This window comes from Lytechinus variegatus, chromosome 3, assembly GCF_018143015.1.
Source record: "Lytechinus variegatus isolate NC3 chromosome 3, Lvar_3.0, whole genome shotgun sequence".
In the NCBI taxonomy this organism is placed as follows: Eukaryota; Metazoa; Echinodermata; class Echinoidea; order Temnopleuroida; family Toxopneustidae; genus Lytechinus; species Lytechinus variegatus.
The window spans coordinates 16,301,668-16,324,824 of NC_054742.1; the positions used below are offsets into that span (position 1 = coordinate 16,301,668).

Genomic DNA, 23,157 nt, shown 5'->3' on the forward strand with positions numbered 1-23,157 from the left:
ATAATTTATAATTTACAAAAAAGATAGAGAGAATGAATTATAATTTATATTCGTTGGATAGAATATAAAATGGGATGTGAATTCAATTACGTCCTACTTAGCGAATTGTGATGTCATCCATGCAAATAGCATAAACATGTACCAAATACCACCAAAAATAATAGTAACCATTTTGAATTTTTTTATTTATTCACGTTTGATTTTTCATATTCAAATAAGATTGGTACAGTTCACATAATATCCACATATTAGTATTAACAACAACAATAGGAAAAAATAATTGACAAGATAAGTTATGGCAATTGGCAAAAGATGTTTCGAATTTCGACAATTGTGGTTATATTAAAAAAAGAGTTCCTATATATATATATATATATATATATATATTTATAGACTATGGATTAAAGCAATTAGAAAATGAACTGGGGACCGGGACGAAGCAACTTCCCAATTGAAATGTATATCGATACTTAAAAAGAAGGTGAAAATGATCGTTATGACTTAAATTCCCAAGCAACTATACAGAGCACTAAAACTTTATTAGCCACTAAACATCCGTCCTGCTTGACTGGTGGCTTGCGGGTGGGTCCGCGTTCACCAAACATACTCAGTACACACAAGCAACAAACAGAGATACGAGAGCTAAATACATTTATTAATCCCATGCTTTTATGAAGGTGCGCTCAACTGTATATGAGGCAGTCAGTCCCTGCATGGTACAGGCTGGTACCAATGTGATTGGTAAGCTCTATACAGTTGAGCGATGTTTTGAATTATAGTCATTGCGAGAATGGGATTTTCAGACACGTTCTCATGATGGCTACCCCAAAGTCATATTTTGTTTAGCTGAATGCAAATGATAATTGTATTTTTTTTAATGAGCCATGTCTTTCTACCTTGCTCTCTTTTCATTTGAGTAACCTAATTTTACAAAATAAGTGAATTAAACACCGTCTTCGCAAAATTGGTGTTTAATTCTCTCCTGTTTGAATATTTTGTTTCTTAAAGGCGATATTTAAAGTCATAGACCATAATTTTGACAAATGGTAACATTATATTACAGGCCTATAGTACTATGTCCATTCTTTTTGTGCCAGTTATTGTTTTTTAAATACTAATTATTGTCATTATTGTTTGATACTTGCTTTTAAAGTATTTTTTTCCAAATGCAACAAACTTGTTTAGATATGTCAAACATTGCGGAGTTAATGCAGAGACTCGAATACCCGGAGGGGGGGGGGCACTTACATTGACGAGTGGATACCGTGCATGCGCGATCAAAAACACGTAAAAAGGATGTCTTTTTCATGATAGGGCACGTTACGTATACGTAACCTAATAAGGGTGTCAAAAACACCAAAATAACGAAAAAAAGGTCTTTATTTTTTTTAAAGGAAAGGTACGTGTTTATATAGGGTCCAATTTGCGAGGGTATAAAAAAATCAAGACTAAAATGTTTTAACCTACCCAAAAAATTTGTGACGTCAATGGAGAATCAGTCTTTTGTGTCTGCGGTCGAGAATAAATACAAATGCAAATACAAGAATTGAAACTATATAACCTCGGTACAGAACTGGAATGGGTATTACTGGTAGTACTCGCGTTGTTCAAAATTCACATATGCATTCACAACTACTACATGCAGGGCAGGTATCCAGCACACGCTTGTGAAAGGGGGGGGGCTACTTAGCATGAATGTATAAGTGCCGCGGTCGAGACCCCCATTTTCAGCCTAAATTTCCGTTCCAGAGCATCACCAATTTAGAAAGTCAGAGAAAATCCTATTTTTCTCTGTTCCAGACTGACCCTCAAATTTATGTGGTTTCTCGTTCCAGTGCGCGCCCATCATGAACTCCTCAGCCGGTCCGAAAGGCGAGCTCGATCGATGAGGAGCCAGATGAGTCCAGAGACCCCCATTTTTTTTTATTTGGTCAGTTCCAGAGCAGTGCATTTTTAGAAATTATTGATTAAAGAGCTGTTCCGGAGACCTCCATTATAAAGACCAATATTTAGTTCCAGAGCCCCCTATTTTCGACTTCGGTGTGGCACATTATAGATATCGTGTTATAATTCGACTGAGTAGCCCCCCCCCCCGCCCCGGGGCCTATATGAGAAGGGAATAATAATTCATATCATTTTTTGGGGGGTTGGGGCATTAGTTGAGAAAAAAAAGAGGAGAGATCTGAGAGTTGAAACTGGTTACAATTCATTGGACTATAATACCTCGTTATTATGATTCTATAGCGCATAGAAGACTGCTTGCTATTTCTTAATTAAAACCCACAAGAATAGATTTGTCTGATATGCCAACATTAGTTATTGGACAACTGCATGTACTATATACATGTACAATCATGACCGAATTCAAGAGTTTTAATTTCATATGGAGAATAGATAAAATACTCAAGAAAATCTGTATGGAGAGAGCGAAGCGAACGATCGACCAACAAAACTGACGGGTTGCACTTTTTGCAGGAAACTTTGAACATTGGGAGCAACATCCACATTACGGGCCACTATAGCAATGTTTAATACAATATTTGTCCATTATTTCATAGTCTGTATTACTCTCGTGGTGACATTTAATTCATCATAATAATATTAAAAGTACAATGTAGTAGACTAATTGAAGCATTTGCACATCCGAGAAAAATAAAACCCCTGTAAAAGTGTTAGAGGATTGTGGAATATAGCGTAAAGACCTATAGCATACAGAAGAGGAGAATCTTCCGTCAAAAACTGCATTTCCGAGACTTCTGATGACGAAGCTTAGCTATATGCCATTCTTTCTATTTTTTTTGTTCCTATAAATAATGCTTTATATAATAACAGTTGATAACAGTAGATATATGCGCGGTAACTATGCCTGTGGAAAAATGACGAAAAATTCTTAATCGATATCTCATGACTATGTCAGTTAAAAAAATGTTAGGACGAGGTGGAAAATGTTGAAATGCGCTTATTAGTATTATAATACCGCCAAAGTAATAAAGTTAATGAAAATATCATCCACATACATTCCCGACAGTTTTACTTGTATATTCATAATTTACAGCTAACTTTTTGATTGATCCAAACACGGGTGAACTGTAACCAAAGATTATAGAATATTGAAAGTGTACCAACAAAAGTAAACATAACCCACATGATTTATTCAAAACAATAACAGTTCTCGTGTATGAAATACAACGGTAAGTATAACAATACACGTAATTTACAGACACAAGAGAGAGATTTCTAATCCAAATTTGGGAGTATTGACGTCACAGAAGGCTCGTCGTTTTATTTTAATCAGCGATGAAGATGATGTCATCGTTGATATTGCCGATTGGTCAAAATGCCGATACCTTAACCTCATTTACATATTAAAGAGACCACGACCCGCGGGTCAACAAACCGTGTCGTGTGCACAGGAATTGCTTGGCTCAGCTGTAAAATCAGCAGCGCGCGCGATGTCAGTCAGGAGGAGCACGGAGTAAAAATACCGTCGTAATTCCGTAGGCCACTCAGAACCAGACAGGGAAAAGCCCCCTAATTACCACAAACTTATGGGAAAAGTGATTTGGATACATCAACGGACTAAAGGAAACAATTTAAGTGCCTGTGAACAATATAATATACATCTCTGGCTGTGGATTTGCTATAACTGTCGTAGACACCATTCGAATTATATGCACCTTTATTTGAGTGTAGTGGTATAATATTCTCTTCGTGTACATTCCGTGAATAACGTGTGTCACACTCAGTACTCAATACACTTCTTACCGGTACCAGCACTCTAAAACGTTGCAATTTTCTGTGACATTCCACCATTTTATTTAATGTATCTTGACACTTTCGTCGCCTGATTGAGAAACAAATAATTCTTCAAGATGGATGTTGATTTTGATGAAATGGGCATTGTCCCACAGCTCCAGAAAACACTACCACAACTTGATCCTCAAGAGGTATGTCGACTCGCAGATTTTGATCCTTATTTTAATCAAGACTTAGGTAATTTTGTAAAAAAGAGAAAACAGTAAAGACATAAAATTGAGATTGAAGGAATGATCTTGCTATATGAGGGCAGTTGCACTTTATTCTTATCAGTTTCTTCAATTTATATCTAAAATTCTAAATCATGAAAATATGATCCAGTTCTATCCCCAAACTTAAATTTCTTCAGTTTGTTTTGTGTAAGTGTGAGATAAATTTTAATTCTTTATTTTGAATACTGATCCTATGTGTTTTAATACATACGGTCCACCTATAGTGACCTACGGCGTACGTAAACTGCTGCTGCATGCTTCTGCTGCTTTATCTACAGTTGCAGTTCTATAGCCCCCGGTAGTAGCCCGTGCATGAGATATACCACTCCGGCACTCCCGGTACGACATCTTGACTAAATAAATACTACTGACTATTCCGACTCGGTGACTACTACTTCTACTACTAGTACAACTGATACTTCTCCTGCTACATGTACTACTGTATACTCTACAACTACACTACTACTACTACTACTACTACTACTATACTACTTCTTCTACCACTACCCTACTGCTACTACTACTGCTACTAGTGACTACTACTTCTATTATTATTACTACTACCCTACTACTACTTCTATTATTACTACTACTACCAGTTAATTGTGCTAATCAAGATGAAAGGTGCGCTATACAAATCTCATGTATTATTATCATTATTATTATTACTTCAATACTTGTACCAGTACTATACTGCATGCCATTGCTGCATGGTGCTTATCCTACTGAGTACTACGGTGATAACAGTCAATGTATAAGGTAGTATACTAGTAGCAGCAGTAGTCGTAGGAGGAGGAAGTGGTAGTGGTTGGAGTATATTATAGAAGTAGTAGTAGTTGTAGTAGTAGAAGTATAGTAGAAGTAGTCGTAGTAGTAGTAGTAGTAGTAGTAGTAGTATATAGTAGTAGTCATAGTAAAAGTAATATAGTAGTAGTAGTAGTGGTAGTATTAGTATTAGTATATACATGTAGTACGTAGTCATAGTAAAGTAGTAGTAGTAGTAGTGGTAGTAGAAGTAGTAGTAGTAGTAGTATATGTAGTAGTGGCGGTTGGAGTAGTAGTGGTTTGAGTATATATAGTAGTACATGTAGTTGTAGTAGAAGTAGTTAGTAGTAGTATAGTAGTAGTAGTAGTAGTAGTAGTAGTAGTAGTAGTAGCAGTAGTAGTACAGTTGTAAAGTAGAGCTTACTTTTTTCAATTTTTCTATTTAAAGAGGAATCCAGTCTTGGTATAAAAAAACCATTGTGTATAGAAAATAAATAAAACAGAATGGTGAAAGTTTGAGAGAAATCGAGAAGCTATAAGAAAATGAATGCTTTAAAATTGAGATCCGAAGACTATTTCAAATTGGCAACTGGGTATTTCCATTCCCCTGGGGCAGTAACCCTGGTAGTGTATTGTTTTATGTCCTGGTGAAAGAAAAAAATGACATTTTATCCATTTATATATTAGAGTACATGTACATGGAAGAGTAATCCGTTCCTTACTTTTACTGTTTTGATACTATGACATCACGTATGCGGCCATTTTGAAGTCTCCGTAATATTGATTACCAATGGTTGCAACTTTTTAAAAAATCACCACTTTATTGTTTTCGGATCAAATTTCAATAATCAACTTGTCTGACTTTTCTTTTTCCTCTAAAACCAAGCTTTTATTTTGGTTGGATTCCCTGTCTCAGTATACGGTCTATTCTGAATCCACATAGAATCACACTTAAATAATTATTTACTACATTAGGTGAGAAGTTCAAAAGGCAAATATTTGTAAATGTCAATTATTAAATTTTAAGTTTTATCAGGTAATACAATTGTTCCTGCAGAGTTAACAAACAATGGCTGCAAATAATGGCAATGATCATTGGTCTTATTGTGCAAATAAAACTCAGGACTTGTACTTATTAAATGATAATTGTATTTGTTGATCCCATTGAAGAAGGGGGAGGGGCGTTGGCCAATGAAATCCGGTGTATAACTCCCTTCTTATGATGTGTAATAATCAGCGATATGAAACTAATTGTGTATTTCTTCTAACTTGATCACGATTTTGATAGCAATTTTAGTCAATGGTTTTCATGGAATATGCCTATCTTAGCTGTGATTCCGTGATATTATTCCCACTGCATCACTCTTGAAAAACCCAGAAGAAATTCCTAAAATCATGTATATATTTTCTTATATTTTTTTCATCTCAATACCTCCAATACCTCATGATGAATGTAAGCAACAAAAATATATTTAGTGACATAAAAGCCTAAGACTTAAATTCTGGACTTAAATAAACCCAGCATGTTTTCAACAATTTTATTATTATTAAGGCCCATTAATTAGGGCTAAAGTACATTATGCTAATCGATTTATCATTAATAGACCTATATCTAGATGTGTAGTATATAGTAATGTTACATAACTTTATTACTGTTACCCCATGAGTTGACCGTGGTCTGAGTACATGTACCACTTGAAGTCCATACTATAGTCAATGTATATAGATTAAATAGTCACCATGGTCACTCTTGAAAGTGTTGTGATCGACCATTACATAATACTTATCAAGGTGATTTTCAGGCTCTCTATCAGGTTACCTGATTCAGGTGTCGGGTTATTAAGCTCAGTATCAATTAAGTTCGTCATATTTTATTGGCTTCAAACATTGTATCTCTATTCTCGCCCAGATACTGATCGGCACCAAATTGGGATATGGGGAAGGGGCAAGGTATCCTGATTTTAGTACCAACGTGCATTGTTCATAATGTAGATGCTACGTCCCCCGCCCAACACACGCACACTTAGCTAATTGAGACGACTGCCCCATGCAACCCCCTCCCTCTGCATCCGACACCGCCTGTGATGTTTTAAATGCTCTCTGCTCTCAAATGTTTCAAAACCATCCCGTTATTCAGGAGCGGCGTTAGGGAATTTCGAGGGGCCTAGGGCCATGCCCCCTACATCTCCACAACAAAAAACAAAACAATAAAAGAAGAAAAGGAAAGAAATTGGATGAATCCCGGGTGGAGTATGATATTCAAAACAAATTGTCAAAAATCTATCACAAAATCATGTAGTTTTTTTCTCGCTCCCGGCTCATTAAGAAGTTTGCCCCATACACTATGTTTGGCCCCTCAAAATATTTGGTTCATTACGCCTCTGACACAAAGTAAGTGACAAAACCAAATTTGTTAATTATTTATTTTTAAAATAAGATAATATCTGCCAACCAAACTGGCCCTACACGCGGGCGGGGCAGTAAGCCTATGCCCCAACTACATGTTCATTTGCATTGGTTGGTTGCATTAGTCTTCAGATTGAGACAACCGGCAAAATTACCAAATGACCATGGTCATATGGTAGCGGATCGACCGAGTTTTTCATTGGGGCGCTCTTTTCATTTTCTAAAGTGAAATTGAAGGATTTGTGGAAATTTTCAATTAAAAATGTAAATTGTCACAACTTCAATGAGTTGCCAAGTCCTGCCTCCTTCTCTGTGTACGGCCATGCAATAGAACTTTACTTCAGTCTAGTATTGATTGTTTGTGGACTTTGATCTGAGTTTGTCTTATGATCTACATGAACGTTGCGTATCCCACACCATAATGTTTAGTTAGTTTTATACTCTGTTTGAGAAGCGTTGTGTAAGTAAAGAGAGAAGTCACGAGTCCGAAACCGTGAGAATATATGCGGGTGATGAGACGCCATGTTTTTTTTTGTAAGACTAATACGAATTTTACCAAATCAGTGGTCATCGAAGCATAGGGGCGTAATTACGATACTTATTCTGAAATTATTATAACCCCTCTTCGATGACAACCCCCCCCCCCCCTTCCGCCCAGCACTTATCATGGACCTAGTTCCATGCTATTATACACCACCGGTAATTGGCCAAAATTTCTCATCATAAAGAATGTACATGTAAACAAAGCCCGTAACAAAAAATGTGGTAGTATCAGAATCCAGACTTTTTTGTGTATTGTCTTGAGCATTGAAGAAGATTGAACCGCTTGACGCATAATTTGCCCCAATTGATTGAAAATAATGTTCTTATTCTTCTAAGAAATGCTCTAGAAATCTATTACTCTGAGACTGACCACAAATTTCAACAAGATTAACACCTCGTATTAAAATCATATACATCTTCAGCGTGTTACTATCAGAGAACTCAGACTAATCATTCGAGAACCTACGTGTTCCATTACTCATTTTCTAATTTTAGCATGCTAGATTTGACCCTGCAGCATGCAATTACGGCGCGGCCATAAGATCTACTACCGGGTGAATTCCATTAGAACGACAATGCACCGCTGTTTCTGAGTCGAGAAAATCCTGTTTGAGGGCTTTAATTTCTTTGTCCTTTGATGAGAGAGTGATTTCTGCGATCATACGATGATTAGTATCATACAGAATTGCAGCAATTTTAACAAGCAGAGTGGAAAATTCATATTTATTGGGGAAAGTGGTTTCTAAAGAGTGCCGGTAAAATTTATCAACGGGATGAGTCGTCAGTTTTTGTGTTGTTTCCATGCTTCTAGTTGGCTGTGATTCCATTCATTCACCCTGCCTGGATTCTGGCTTGGAGCTGTCGATTTTCTATGAAAATAGGAATGGACTTAGCACACACATTTTTTTTTTCTGTTGTAAATGCCAATATCCGATGCGAGATCTATCAAAATTACTTAAATTTTGAAGGTCTTATTATCATGCCAAGGAAGTTGTTGACGTTAATCTAAATTTCCTATAGTATGAGGAAACAAAGGAGTGCTCATTCGTTTTATGTTTAATGTGCGTTGCTGGTCGGTCGATCGAGCGCTAGCTGAGATCTACAGCACCCCCCATGTGCACTGCACTGCCTGCGCATGTAAATCCGCTTGACCGGGCGGTATCATTATCATTCAGCGTTCTTTGTTTTCACAAACCATTAACCACGGCTGGACAGACTTCATCACAAAACAAAGGGATGGGACACGAGTGACGATGTGGCAGTAGAGTTACACAGCTGACACTCTTAAGAATCAATGTTTTGTGACTGATCTTACTTGGATAATCTTGAAAAGTATCCTTGAAACTTGCACAATGATTCGCAAAAAACTTCCATATGAGTCGGTGCTAGCGATAGCATTGATGTTGAGTGTTCTTCGAATTGATTGGACAGATTATTTAAGAGAAGATATATTGGTTACAAGCTCAGGGTTTTCTGATACAATTTTAGGACCCAGCGTTGGGTTAACAGAGACGCAATTCCATAATTTATATAATTCAGTTGGACAAACACATTCAACAAAGGATATTATTAGAGATTCGTTTTACTATGATCGATCAGTGTTCAGAGAACTTGATTCCCTCTATGAAGGAGTTTCATCTGTTTCCAGCTCAAGGAGAAGAGTGGAAGTGACAACTTTTTTGTTGGATCAATTAGAGTCCAATGATCGGTCAAACGGGCAGTTGATGGTTGCTCAACAACCCACAAACCCTACAAATGGCAATGTCAACATTAATATTAATAGTGGAAACCTTGAACAGCCGATGCATCATGACAGTGATAGTGATGAAGGTTTTGAAGAGATGGATACAGGATTGGAAGGTGCTGTGGGGCAGTCACATTCTGTCTCCCCAACACCCTCAGATGAGCTCAGTATTGAGGTACTTGAGATCTACATGTAAAAGGAAAAAAGTGAAATTGTTTTTTTTTTTACTAAGTAATGATCTGTACTTCAAGTGTTCAGCTTCAACTAGGAAGATTCTTCTCAAAAGACCATTTCTTTGCAAAACAAAACCATTGAGTAGATTTAATGTAAGAGTACTGGTTCTGTGTAATCTGTGAAATGACAAACTAATATTTTAGTTGTGTACTGGAAATAAAAAAAAATATCCTTAAAGGAACTGTCTTTGAAATACTACTGTGAGTGTGTAGATGTGAAATCTATGATGGTGGTCCCCAAGTCTGCGCACATAATGATTCTTGTTATATAGATCCTTTTTTTATCAGGAGTAAGTGTGCCAAATATTTCATTCAAAAATGAAATATATGTATTTTATGGAAAAAGAAAATCTTCGGGCATTCGTTTTCAGATTGAACAAAAAAAACGGTCCCCCATGTCTGTCCACCCATGAACTTTGCACGCAATTCAGGGATTTTTTTATCAGAAAGACTGCAATTTGAGGCTGTCACAAGAAACCCCGAAAATTTATTATTTTTCCACCAATTTGAGTCAGATTTTTTAACGAACATCTGATTGCATGTTTAAATTTGTGTTGTATACCTTCTGCTACTACATGTAGAATAACGCAGATAGCGTATGCGTAGACAAGGGGACTGCGCAGACTGGGGGGAACTTGCCATAAGGGAATTTTTTGTTCACTAGAAATTTGTCTAATTCCACTCTTCTTTCTCTTTATTTTTTAACATTTTTCAGGATATGGACTTGATTGAAAGCCTATGGAGACAGGATATTGATATGGGTGTTTGTCCTGACACCTACCCTTATAAAGCAGACCTAAAACCAGGGTTTACAGATGACCTCAAGAAACAAGGCCTTGACTTGTGGGATTACAGCATAGATGGAGAGACAGGAGAATACGTACCTGGGCCTCAACAAGATTTTGAAGAAGTGCAACGAACAGACCAACCTCAAGTACCAGTTCCTCATCCTCCAACTCCTCAAGACACACAGCCTCCACAAGAAAGCAGTCTGTCATTAGAAGACTGTTTACAGCTCCTAGAAGACGAGTATTCACCAGACACAGCGCAATCTGAACTTTCCCCTGGGCTTAGTCAGCAAGAAACAGAACAGAGGTGGCATGACCTTGCCACTATTCCAGAACTTCAAGGTAGTATTCCTGAGTTACTGCCAACACCAAATCTTAACAACACACAAGAAGGGTACTCTACTCAACAACCACTTTTTATCCCACCAGTGGCTAATGTCACTGGAAGTCTGGTTCCAGAGGTCACTGAACTGTCACAGCCTCAGCTGTTGAATGATGTCTTTGCTGTAAATGCTTCCACCAATGGCATGGTGAGCTTGCAGAATGCCACCCAGTCACAGCAACAACCTATACTTTTGCCTCCCACACGCAACGACTCATTTAACAACTTTCCAAATGTGGATGCGCAGAGTCACTCTACGAATGCCACTGCAAGTGCTCCTTCTAACAACATGACAGACTACTTGATGCAAACATTGCAGATGAATGCAGTCAATGCCTCAGCACCTTTCCCTGCTGCCAACCTCAGTACAGCAGAAAACAGCAGCTCTCTCCTCATGGACCTCCTTAACTCACCAAGCTCTGCTCATCCAATCAACCCATTGGATCTGGACTTTGATGAACAGATGCAAGATGTAATTGCTGCTCTCGGAGAAGACTCTGAGTCCCTGACGAATGATGAAGACAGTGGTAAGTTGTTGTTGGCATTGTGAAAACTCAGTAGCAATGAGGTTAATTGGCTATACTATTGTGTATTTATGAGGAATTTGAAGATAAGAATAAAATATGAATATTTAACATTAATTAATTTGTAAATTAAACATTGAACCTGCTGTTCACAGGAACCAAGTGAGCCTCCTACAAAGTCTAAGCAGGTTCACAATCTGTAAAGTTGTTACCATACCAACATTTTCCCTTTTATAAAAAATATAGGCCTACTCTTTGTATATTTGATATTACTTGTAACTTTAAATGCTACATGATCAATTGAAGAGAATTGTCTTCATTCAGTTGTTAACATTTTCTGTTTCCGTGTGTTGTTGGATGACTTGGATCAGGCCTTTTTACTGATGTTGAACGTGACTTTTATAACAAGTTGAATATGATGGCTAAGACTCACACAAAGTGTCACTATGTTTTCAATGATAATAGGATTGCTCAAGACAGGGGTTGATGAGGCACAGAGCAAGAGGTCTCTAATCCTCTCATGAATTGACAATAACCAGTAGTGATGTTTATTTCCATTAATTTCAGTATTCTATCATTTTGCTTGCCATATACTAATACCACGGAAAAGCTGTTTGAGATACTCTCATATTGTCAGGTTTAAATTGTATGGTGCATATTGTAGACTTTGTAGTTGAAAGTGCTGGTATGTGTCTACAGTGACTATTTCATTTTCAGATAAAGGGGTTTTTTTGACTGCCTCCATCATATTCCAGACATTTGTTCTCAAAAAGTAGGTGTACATTTACCACATATAAGCAAGGGCCTCTAAATGTAGGTCATAAGATGTTATGTACCTATCATGGGATTCCAGGAGGATTCCACTACCATGAAATTTTTTTTATGCAGTAGGAACTTGGATCCTTGCCGAATCTGATGAGACTGTCAAGAAAGGTCAGTGAGAGTGCTGAGCTTGCTACATATTCTCAGGAGAAGGGTGATAAGGTCTACTTGCAACTTGATCCTGTACTGTTATTCTTTTTCTTTCTTTTCTTACATGTATTCTTCTCTCTCTCTCTCATTCAAGTGCTGAATGTTTCCATTTCAACCTTATGCTTTGTTCTCATTACTCTTCTGCTGCTGTTTTGAATTGACTCAATCAGGCTAAGAAAGTGTTCAATTTACGTTGTTGCAGAACAATAATGTATCAAATATCAAACGTGGCTCTAGTTTGATTCAATACTTCATGTGATGCTACATGTATTTACTTCTTCTGGCTGTTATGCAGAGTCTGTGATGTTGGAAAAGCTCGAAAGCATTTATAATGCAGAGATTTGATGCTAATATACCATTCTCATTTATTGCTCCTGCTTATGTTTGGATCCCTCATTGTTTTCCGATGGATGGATTACCAATGGCGTATATACAGGTTGTTGTGCCTTTGTTTGCTTATCCACGCTTAGGTGAGTTGGTTGTATGGTTGCAGAAGTGACTCCTATATATCACTATTGATTTCATGAGCACTGGCATGCATGTCTCTTGGAGATGAAACTTGAAAATACACAAGGAGCAAGACCAGAGGAGGACAAGATGGACACTACTGTCTTCTTTTTTCATCATTTGTTCTCAAGTAACCAGGAAGAATGTGACAATTTTTTTTATCTGAACTTTTTTGTGTGAGAATTACGCATTATGCAGTCAGAACTTTGCTTTATTTATATTTATATTTTCTCAATTGTTATCTGTTTTGTATTAACAGATGGATCAATCTTTGAAGGTGAAGGTGCAACTGGTTACTCATCTAGCTCAGATCAAGACAGCTTCAAGGGTGCAACTGGAGGATATGGTTTTTCAAGAGGTCAGTTGGAATTACAGCATTTATTCTCTTATTTTTTTATTTCAATGAACAAAATATATATTGTAAATTCATGCTCATACTAAATCATACTGAAAATGAGTAAGCATTCGTAGTGTTATCACTTTGTAGGTGCACTGTATTAAGTTATTTTCATTTGGAGGAGAGACAGACTTGGCAGAAAATTGATTGTTTGGAATAACATATCCAGAGTAAACAAAAGCTCTAAATTTGACATTATATGTATGGCACAAGTGTTGAATGGATTACCCAAAGACACAAGTTTCATTGTGACGAGGCAAATCCATTTCCTTTCAAATGAATTACTTCTTATATTTTAAAAATAGTTTACTGGAGAATGATATTCTTGTTATCATGGTCTTAAATATGGTGTGGGTGGTCAATGTATTGCTTTTACACTTCCTGTATTTGGGTAAAATTTTATCATAGCTTGGGTGTACATGTTGATGCTTACATAGCATTTTTTTCATTTACAGGTCACGAGCGGCAGTATGGCAGTGATTCAAGCAGTAACAGCTACAGTAGTCAACCCCCTAAGATGGAGAATGTGAAACACAACCATTCATATGCTGCACCTTCACAATCTCAGATGCAGAATGGCAATGGTGCACAAAACATGAGCCACAATGGAACAAATGGCAGCTCCAAGTTAAATCGAGATGAGAAACGTGCCAAGGCTTTAAAACTTCCACTCTGCATTGAAAAGATCATTAACCTTCCCGTTGATTCTTTCAATGACTTGATTAAAAAATACGAGCTCACAGATCCTCAGATGCAGCTTGTCCGTGATATCAGGAGGCGTGGGAAAAACAAAGTCGCTGCTCAGAATTGCCGTAAACGTAAAATAGATGCCATCCAGTTTGTGGAATCAACAGTTGGTGAGCTGAGGATGGAGAGAGACAAGCTGGTGAAAGAGCGTGATAACATTGACAAAGAAGTTAGTGAGATGCAGCAGAGATATGCAGAACTCTGTGAAGAAGTATTTTCTTCAGTTCAAGATGAGCATGGGAGCCCAGTTGATCCCAATGACTATACGCTGCAACAGATGCCTGATGGTACTGTATACCTTATCCCTCGCAATAGCAATCAAAGAGACAGAGATGAGCAATCAATGTAATCAAGAATCACTTCACTTATTTCAGAGACTGTTCAAGCTGTAATATGCTTATGATTCCATGCTATCAAATTTTTTTTAATTTTTTTTATGTCACTATTTGTTGGCAGTGTATCATTCTTTCTTTGTTATTTTCAATGTTCTATCCTGAGGAGTGAGGGAATGAATATTTCTCTATTTGGTATCATTACAATTATCTAGATATACCTGTTACATGTAGGTGCAAGAGGCAAAACACAAAATTCAAAGACCCAAATTACTTAACCTCCCATTTTCTGTAGTGCCTTTCCTGTTGTATACTTCTATTTTTTTTTTACATTGTTTGAACTATCCCTTTAATCACAACCATTGTGATTGCAAAACAGGTCTGCTTTCCTCTTTCAGCTTGCATCATCAGTGTTCAGTTTATTTCAAGTTATTTAAACCACAAAGTTTATAATTTTTTTGTTTTATATTGCTTCAAGGCTTATATTACACATTCATGTACATGTGGGTCCATTATTTGAATGTATTTTTCTATATTGTATTTTTTTGCAGAAATGTGTTTTGTTTTATATCTGTTGGTCGCATTACGCACATGCTTCAAGCATGATTGCTTAGTTGTGTTTGATAGTCCAGTGTTTTCCTAGGGACAGCTGTAGCTAATAGAGAGCAAGATTGGTCGGCCTGGGAGGGACTAGTAATGATTGTTGTGCCTCTATCAAATCACTTCTTACTGGATTAGAAATATCAGTTATTGTAATAAATCATCTCACACAACATTATTATGGTCAGAGAAGTTGACAGGACAGGATATAATATTTGTATTATTTGTGAATGATTCTGAATCTTTCAAGCCATATTTTCAATCGATATACAAAAGCCTCCTATAGACACAAGAATACATCCCCTTAGCCTTTCAATTTTCTGTGGTCAAGGGGAATATGACATGAAAATTTGAAGATTTATTTAATATAGCAAATTAGAGATAATGATCATTTTCATCTTGCTTTGACAGGCTTCTCTTCTGCTTAGCTAAATGTGTCCTATATTATTGTGTTAACTCTTGTGATGTACATATTTGTAAATAGCTAAAGAAAGATTATTATGCAATGGAGTTTTCCAATAATAGACGATGATATTTGACTGAAAAAGAGAAGACAAGACTTATTTATGACTAGCTATCCAGTAGTGGAAGGAGTTCAGATATTCTTGTGGGATGATCATGGCATTTTTTTTCTTCATGTTTTTGTTGGCAATCCGTTCATTGTACCCACTGGTTTACTACTAAGTTTTCAGGGGTTTGTATGTACATGGGTAACATACCCATGAATAAGTGATATGAATTAACATTCATGAATTACTTCTGATGAATGATTAATACATGTAGGAAATGTGTAAATTTTATTTGTCTGTACATGTAGACTTTGTCTCTAAACTTAATATTTTCCAGTTTCAACATTTGGTACAAATATATCACATGATTGAATATTCATTTTGTAGATGTACATGTAGAAAAGAAGGCCTGCTTGCATTTTGTAAATGAGGATTTTTCTCCTTTAAAGCTTTATCTGGACATTGAGATTTGAATTAAGTTTTACATGCAGATTTTATGCTTTATTATGTCGTACTCAAAATCAGATTTTGCCATTTTCACTTTCAAAAGGACTTCATTTGTATCCGCAGAAAAGATTTTTGCATGAAAGATTGCATTTGTTGAATAAAATATTTTATTAGCAAGAGAAGTGTTGATAACAGAAAATCCTGCTATTGTTGTACATATACATATTGATTATTGCAGAGAGAAAGAGAAAACCAATAAAATCTTTAAAAATATATCAAATTTGTATTGTATTTCTTTGTATGTGTGTGTGTGCATGTATGAATCCGGAATTACTATGAATAATTGGTTAAAGAAAAGGCCAGGTCAACCCAAACAAGTTGATTTGAATTAATGGAGCAAAATCAAACAAGCATGACACTTCTTTTCATTGAAAATCGAAAGTAAGAGAAGAGGTATGGCATAACAAATTATTAACTAATTTTTTTTAATCAGTTTTCTGCGCAATCCAGGTGGAATGCTAATAACTGAGCCAATAATGTCACACTTCCTTTTGTGTTTTTATGGAGAACGTGTTTTTTGTTTTCCTCCAATACCAAGCATAGTTTTGATTGATCATTTGAAGTTTCCTCATTTTAAGTTGTGCTTAAATCAAGAACTAATTCACCTAAAAAGAATAGTGTGTGACATCATCTCGCTCAATTTTTGTGGATAGATCACATGTAAAATTGAGCAAGGGATTAAAAAACTAACTTATATACATTTAGTATCCATACGATTTTTATGAATTTTTTATTGATATGTTTGTGGGATTAGAAAAAAATCTACTACATGTACCCTTGTCCCCCCCAAAAAAAAAAAATAATGGACCTCTTTCTCACTCTACAGCTTTTAAAGGAAAAGCAGCCTGATGAAGTGTGTTATGAACAAAAATCCATCCATGAAAAACTCAGAATATTCAAAGTAAAAAATTTGTGAAGTCACATGTGAGCAGTTCCCCATATTTCATCTAAATTCCATTGTGATTATTAAATGGGTCATTGATACATTTTCTGATTGAGTACACATGTAACATGAGCTACATGTACTAACCAGTAACCTGAAATACTTTCATCAAACCTTTGTTAATCTTTCTTTTTTCTGCTTTTATTAAAACTAACTTGATGTTAGATTGACCTCCCATATAACCTTACCTTCTCTCAAAACTTTATCTCCATCTATCTATCTCCCAACCCCTCTACCCCCTCCCCCCAACACACTTTCTCTCCATGTGTCATTCTTTTTATCTTCACATTTGTTTACTCTTTCTCACTATCAGTCAACAAAGGCAATGTTTTCCATTCACAAAGTTTGAATATATATATCATTTATTTTCAATTTCATGCAGAATTTAGAAAATATTTCAGTTTGTTACACATACAATTTCACGGAAAAGTTATGTTAATAGTTACACTAACATTATAGTTGACATATTTCATTCATTTTATGAAAGATGGAAATATATAAATTCTTTAGTTAATAATAGGATGCACAGAGTTCTCCAACATCATAATCCATTAAGCCACTATTTTAATCATGCCTATGAAATAACATTGGTTAAGTGTTTATTTTTTGAACAATTAGACACGACAGAGATACATTTCTTTAATAACCAAATATTTGCTTTACTGTTTCACAAAGAAATATACCAAATAATATATTACTATCAAATAATATATTGATCACAACAATGATGTTGGAATGGGGGAAATCAACTCAGATGAAAATTTAGGAAAAGAAAATATGTGCGAAAGAAAGAATAAGAAAAAGGAAATGACAGATAAGGAATGTGTGTAAAGACTTGATGGAAGGAAGGTAGTGAAACAAAGTTTTAAAAGCACTAAATATGTAGGGGAAGGCGGGGTAAGTTGAGCCACCAGTGCCACTCCCTGGCCAATTATGAATGAGGACATTGGGGTGGTGTCATTTATTGATGATCCATTGCATAACCCCCAACCCCACCACATTGTTTTCAAGATTGAAACAGGAAGATTTTTAGAGGGAAAAATACAACTTTCTGCCAAAAAGAAAGGAAGTGTGAAATAGATTAATGCATTTAACCCATATGCATCCAAAAGATGACAATATTGTTAGTCCAGGTATGGATTTTCATTCTTGTCATAGTCTTTTACATGATGGGTGCATAAAAAATGTGTGGATGTGAAAATATTCCATAAAGTTCGGACTGGGGTAGGTTGAGCAGTCAACATGTGGCAAGTTGAGCCATGGTAATTGATATGATAATGTATTTATAAAAACAAATCATTCTTAAAAGGCTATTGATATGCAGCTCTAATGGACCAAATTCACAAGATAACTGTTATAGTTTTAACGGACTTTAGTGTTTCTATATGATTAAGAAGTGAAAAGACTTTGAAATAAAATGATTTTCACACTGGTTCTTGCCTCATAGATTTTGCTGCTCAACTTACCCCCAAAAGGTGGCTCAACTTACCCCATGGGTGGGGCAAGTTGAGCCATTTGACATCTTTCGTTTAAAAAAATGACAGTGCCTTTCAGTGTGGGAGTATAAAGTTTCATAGAGGTAAACAATGTTTCCCAAGAATGAAATTTTGAGGCAAGATACTTATTTCTACAAGATTATTAGTCATATCAGTCCTGACATGCAAAAAGCAAAAAAATGGCTTATCTTACCCCGCCTTCCCCTATACATGCTTTATTTCAAATTTCATTTTTCTGGAGTCCGACCTTGATTACTAACAAATGAATAGATCTATTTCAAGGAGACAGAAAGAGATTATTATGTAAACTTATCATCCGGCATAATAACAGTCTGCATATTGGTACATGGATATTTTCTACACTAAATATTCAAAATCATGAATAAGCCTAATAAAGCACATATAAACACTACAATACATGTAACATTATGCCTTAAATTCTTTCAACTAAGCATCTGACTTCATACATAGCACAATAGTACATTAAAACAAAAACATCTGATTACCACTGAAAAAGAAGGCAGATCATATATATTATCCTCAATTCTCTCATGCCATCTAAGGCAGAACATCTATTGTGCCCGATATCATGAATTATCTCATTAAAGGACTTGAAATTCATCCTAACATGTAACTATGAATTCTCTCTCATTGAATCATTCCATGTACAAAAAGCTACACTACAATGGCAACGAGTCTGAGCCCAAATGCGCCCACTACCTTGATGGAAAATTGTCCCGCCTGATTTTGTGCACAGTCTATATAACCTATGAGCAGCCTTGCCCCACATACCTGATCTTGTGTAATGCTTACTGTCAGCTTCAAAGCGCAAGCAGATGAATATGATAGAAGGCATGCCAATACTTCCACCACTTGACCGCCATGGAAACAACACTTCAATTAGTGAAAGGTGTTAGACTTGGATTAAATGATTTGAAGGTAGTTATAATTAGGTTTAACATATCTGTACCCCAGCAAAAGCATACTTTGTTATTACACTTTGGAGGAGATGCTTTGCATAACATATTTGACACACTTGATGACAAAAAGGATGAATATGATTGTGAAAACCAAGGACATTCTCCACTCATAAACCATCATGTTTCATGAAATTTTCCAAAACCCAGAAGAAAAACATTGCTCAGTTTTGCAAAAGGCTGAGACAAGAAGATGACAAAAGTGAATTCATAGATGTAGACAGAGAACTGGTCAGACAGATAATTATAATTAGTTATTCAAGTAACTTTTGCCAAAGAGATTTGGAGAAAAACAAACCAAAGTTCATTGAAGGGTGAGGTTCTTTAAAAAAAAATTCAAACCCTAAATGTGACATACAAACAATACATATCACCTTTAATAAACACAGGATTTTATTCCTTTGGCAAGAGTTTAATTAATTACCATTGTTGACATAGATGATCAAAGTAATACTGACATACATAAATATTTCAATCTAAACCTTAGAAGTTCGAAATTCCATTCTGTGCATGATGCTTAATCAGAAGAATGTCATTTGAACTCAAATGACATGGTAGTTTAATATTCAATGAGATACACACCGACTGTGATGTCTTTATTAATCATATATTCTTTTGAATTGGGCTTTTCATTAGATCCACTGGAAGCAATTGGCATTTAACGGTTGACCAAGTATATTGCAATAGTAATATGCCAAGTCAAAAAAGAAATACAACAAATACCTTCATAAAGTGTTCATTGGTGTGCTATTCAGTATCCTGATGTGTCAGGAATACTTACATAACATCTTACTTTGAAATTTGCCTATCCTAATGGAGTAAATGAAAGGTCAATTGTACAAACTTTGCCCTTGAAGGTAACTATGAACTGGTCTATTATTATGGGACAAAACCCAAGATGTGATACAAGACCTTAGATGTGATACAAGATCTTAGCCACAAACTTCTGTTTTCATTTTGTATAATTATAGAATTCCAATATTTTTGTCTCACCTTACAAGTACACATTCCAAACTGCATGAACTGCATTAATATTGCAATATATGAATTCAATATTTTCTTCTTTGTATATAAATTTCATTAGAATATGAATATATATTTTAGCAAGGAATCTAGGCAGGAGAGTGTAGAAAATATATTCTTTATACTTGCAAGTATATGCAAAGCTTTTGAGGGTTTTTTTTTGTATTGCACAGGTACCTAGATAAAAATATTATGGTTATACTTTGGAGAAATGTAAGAAATGTAAGCAGTATATATCGAGGAATGTGTGGTATATATATATATATATATACACACATATATTATACTAATAATTCTACAAATAATAATAATAAATTTATAGGAAAAGTATTCAAAATACCAAAATATCATGACCAAACATGTATATGGATGTTACAAAGACAAATTTAACATTTTTGTTAAAATTAACAAGTGGAATGCCTCTGGCCGTCTCACCTGCATCACGCGTTTCAATATAGCAGCAGTGCTGACTTTGAATACTACTCTTACTCGCACAAGATGTTCAGTGATACATGGTTACTCTTATGTCCACTTTTTTATGAACTAGACCAATAAACTTACAGAGATATGATGGTTATTCAACAAAAAACCCCAACATAGCCAAAGTTCATTGACCTTACATGACCTTTGACCTTGATCATGTGACCTGAAACTCGAACAAGATGTTCAGTGATACTTGATTACTCTTATGTACAAGTTTCATGAATCAGATCCATAAACTTTCAAAGTTATGATGTTAATTCAACAGATACACCCAATTCGGCCAAAGTTCATTGACCTTTGACCTTGGTCATGTGACCTGAAACGCGCACAGGATGTTCAGTGATACTTGATTACTCTAATGTCCAAGTTTAATGAACTAGACCAATAAACTTTCAAAGTTATGATGGTAATTCAACAGATACCCCCGATTCGCCAAAAGTTCATTGACCCTAAATGACCTTTGACCTTAATCATGAGACCTGAAACTTGCACAAAATTTTCAGTGATGCTTGATTACTATTGTGTCCAAGTTTCATGAATCAGATCCATAAACTTTCAAAGTTATGATGGGAATTCAACAGATATCCCCAATTCGGTCAAAGTTCATTGACCCTAAATGACCTTTGACCTTGGTCATGTGCCGTGAAACTCATGTAGGATGTTCAGTGATACTTGATTAACCTAATGTCCAAGTTTCATGAACTAGGTCCATATATTTTCTAAGTTATGATGACATTTCAAAAACTTAACCTCAGGTTAAGATTTCGATGTTGATTCCTCCAACATGGTCTAAGTTCATTGACCCTAAATGACCTTTGACCTTGGTCATGTGACATGAAACTCTAATAGGATGTTCAGTAATACTTGATTAACCTTATGGCCAAGTTTTATTAACTAGGTCCATATACTTTCTAAGTTATGACGTCATTTCAAAAACTTAACCTCAGGTTAAGATTTGATGTTGACGCCGCCGCCGACGCCGCCGCGTCGGAATAAGCGGCGCCTATAGTCTCACTTTGCTTCGCAGGTGAGACAAAAATGTCAATTAACAGAACTATAAATGATCTTTTCTCCTCACAAATCGAAATGATAACATAAGAATTAATCAAGATACAAAAAAATTCATTTCAATTCATTTAATAGAAACAGTCAGGAGCACTCCCCCCCACCAGAAATTTTGAAAAAAAAGGGTACAGTAATTGCTGTCAAAAGAATCCTACTCAAGCTTTATAGTTTTCAAAAATGGCATTTTCACCCTTCAAATAATGAAAATTTTATCATCTGCTCACTCTTAGCTCCTAACGCTATTACCCACTAACATAAGTCTATGTGGTTAATGACTTGACTTGTATAACTGTCAGTGTATATCACATTATACGCTTTAACTGCTTTACAATGCTATGTTTTACCATAACCAAAATAAACATATCATCTTGCTCTAGAGCTCCTCTCCCTCGTAGAAAAGGAACTGAAATTCATTTTTTTTAGGTATGAGGGGACACATCTCCTATTCCCTGAGCAACTGATTTTATAACATTTTATCTACATCATTCTTTCACCAAAGTAATAGGCTGCATCAAACAAGGCTATATTCTCAAACAAGACGCGGAACTATTTTGAGATAAAAAAAGCTCTGCCAAGTTTGCATCAGATAAAAAGCAGAGTGTCAATTTGGATTACCAATATTTGCTTGACAAATTATGCATATATTCTTATATGAACTAGGGTACCCTCCTTTCTTTTCTTGTTTCATCTTCTCTGTATAATTCTATGTAAATATTGTATAATATATACATGTACCTGTATGCATATATACCCTTTCATCAGCTTTTTTTTTTTTGGTTAGTGTAAAATAATGGTTTTGTAATGACTCAAGCTTCAAACTTATGTTGTAAGACCTTTGTGTGCTCTGTTAATGAGAGATTATGTAATATTTTCTTCACGTAATATTGTCTTTATGTAATAATCATGTATCACTGTATTTTCATATATGAGATTGTGGATGATGTGAAAACACATGAAACATAAATAAAAAAAAAATATGCAGCAGATCTGATAAGTCATAACAAGAAGACTTTAATACTTTCAGATCAGATACCAAGCTTATATCTTCTTCAGAATACTACTTACAGTAGCAAAGGAAAATGGACCGAAATACAACTGTAAATAAACTGCAATCCAAATGTCCAGATATTTCTTAACTACAAAACCGTCAAGCATCTTTCAGTCCATTACAGACTCAAATTATCTG

At 35.6% G+C, this 23,157-nt stretch overlaps 1 protein-coding gene across 2 annotated transcripts; it reads left to right on the forward strand.

Moving 5' to 3' along the window:
• The first annotated feature begins 3,438 nt into the window (after positions 1-3,438).
• Positions 3,439-16,197, forward strand: LOC121410343 (endoplasmic reticulum membrane sensor NFE2L1-like). 2 transcript variants are annotated; one of them, XM_041602364.1, is made up of 4 exons: positions 3,439-3,947; positions 10,435-11,416; positions 13,152-13,250; positions 13,745-16,197. In XM_041602364.1, the coding sequence occupies exons 1-4, from the start codon at positions 3,873-3,875 to the stop codon at positions 14,383-14,385; spliced, it is 1,797 nt and encodes a 598-aa protein (XP_041458298.1). In that variant the 5' UTR covers positions 3,439-3,872; the 3' UTR covers positions 14,386-16,197. The 2 variants fall into 2 exon arrangements, with proteins under 2 accessions (XP_041458298.1, XP_041458297.1); XM_041602363.1 differs by lacking the exon at positions 3,439-3,947 and adding an exon at positions 8,279-9,661.
• Positions 16,198-23,157: the final 6,960 nt, after the last annotated feature.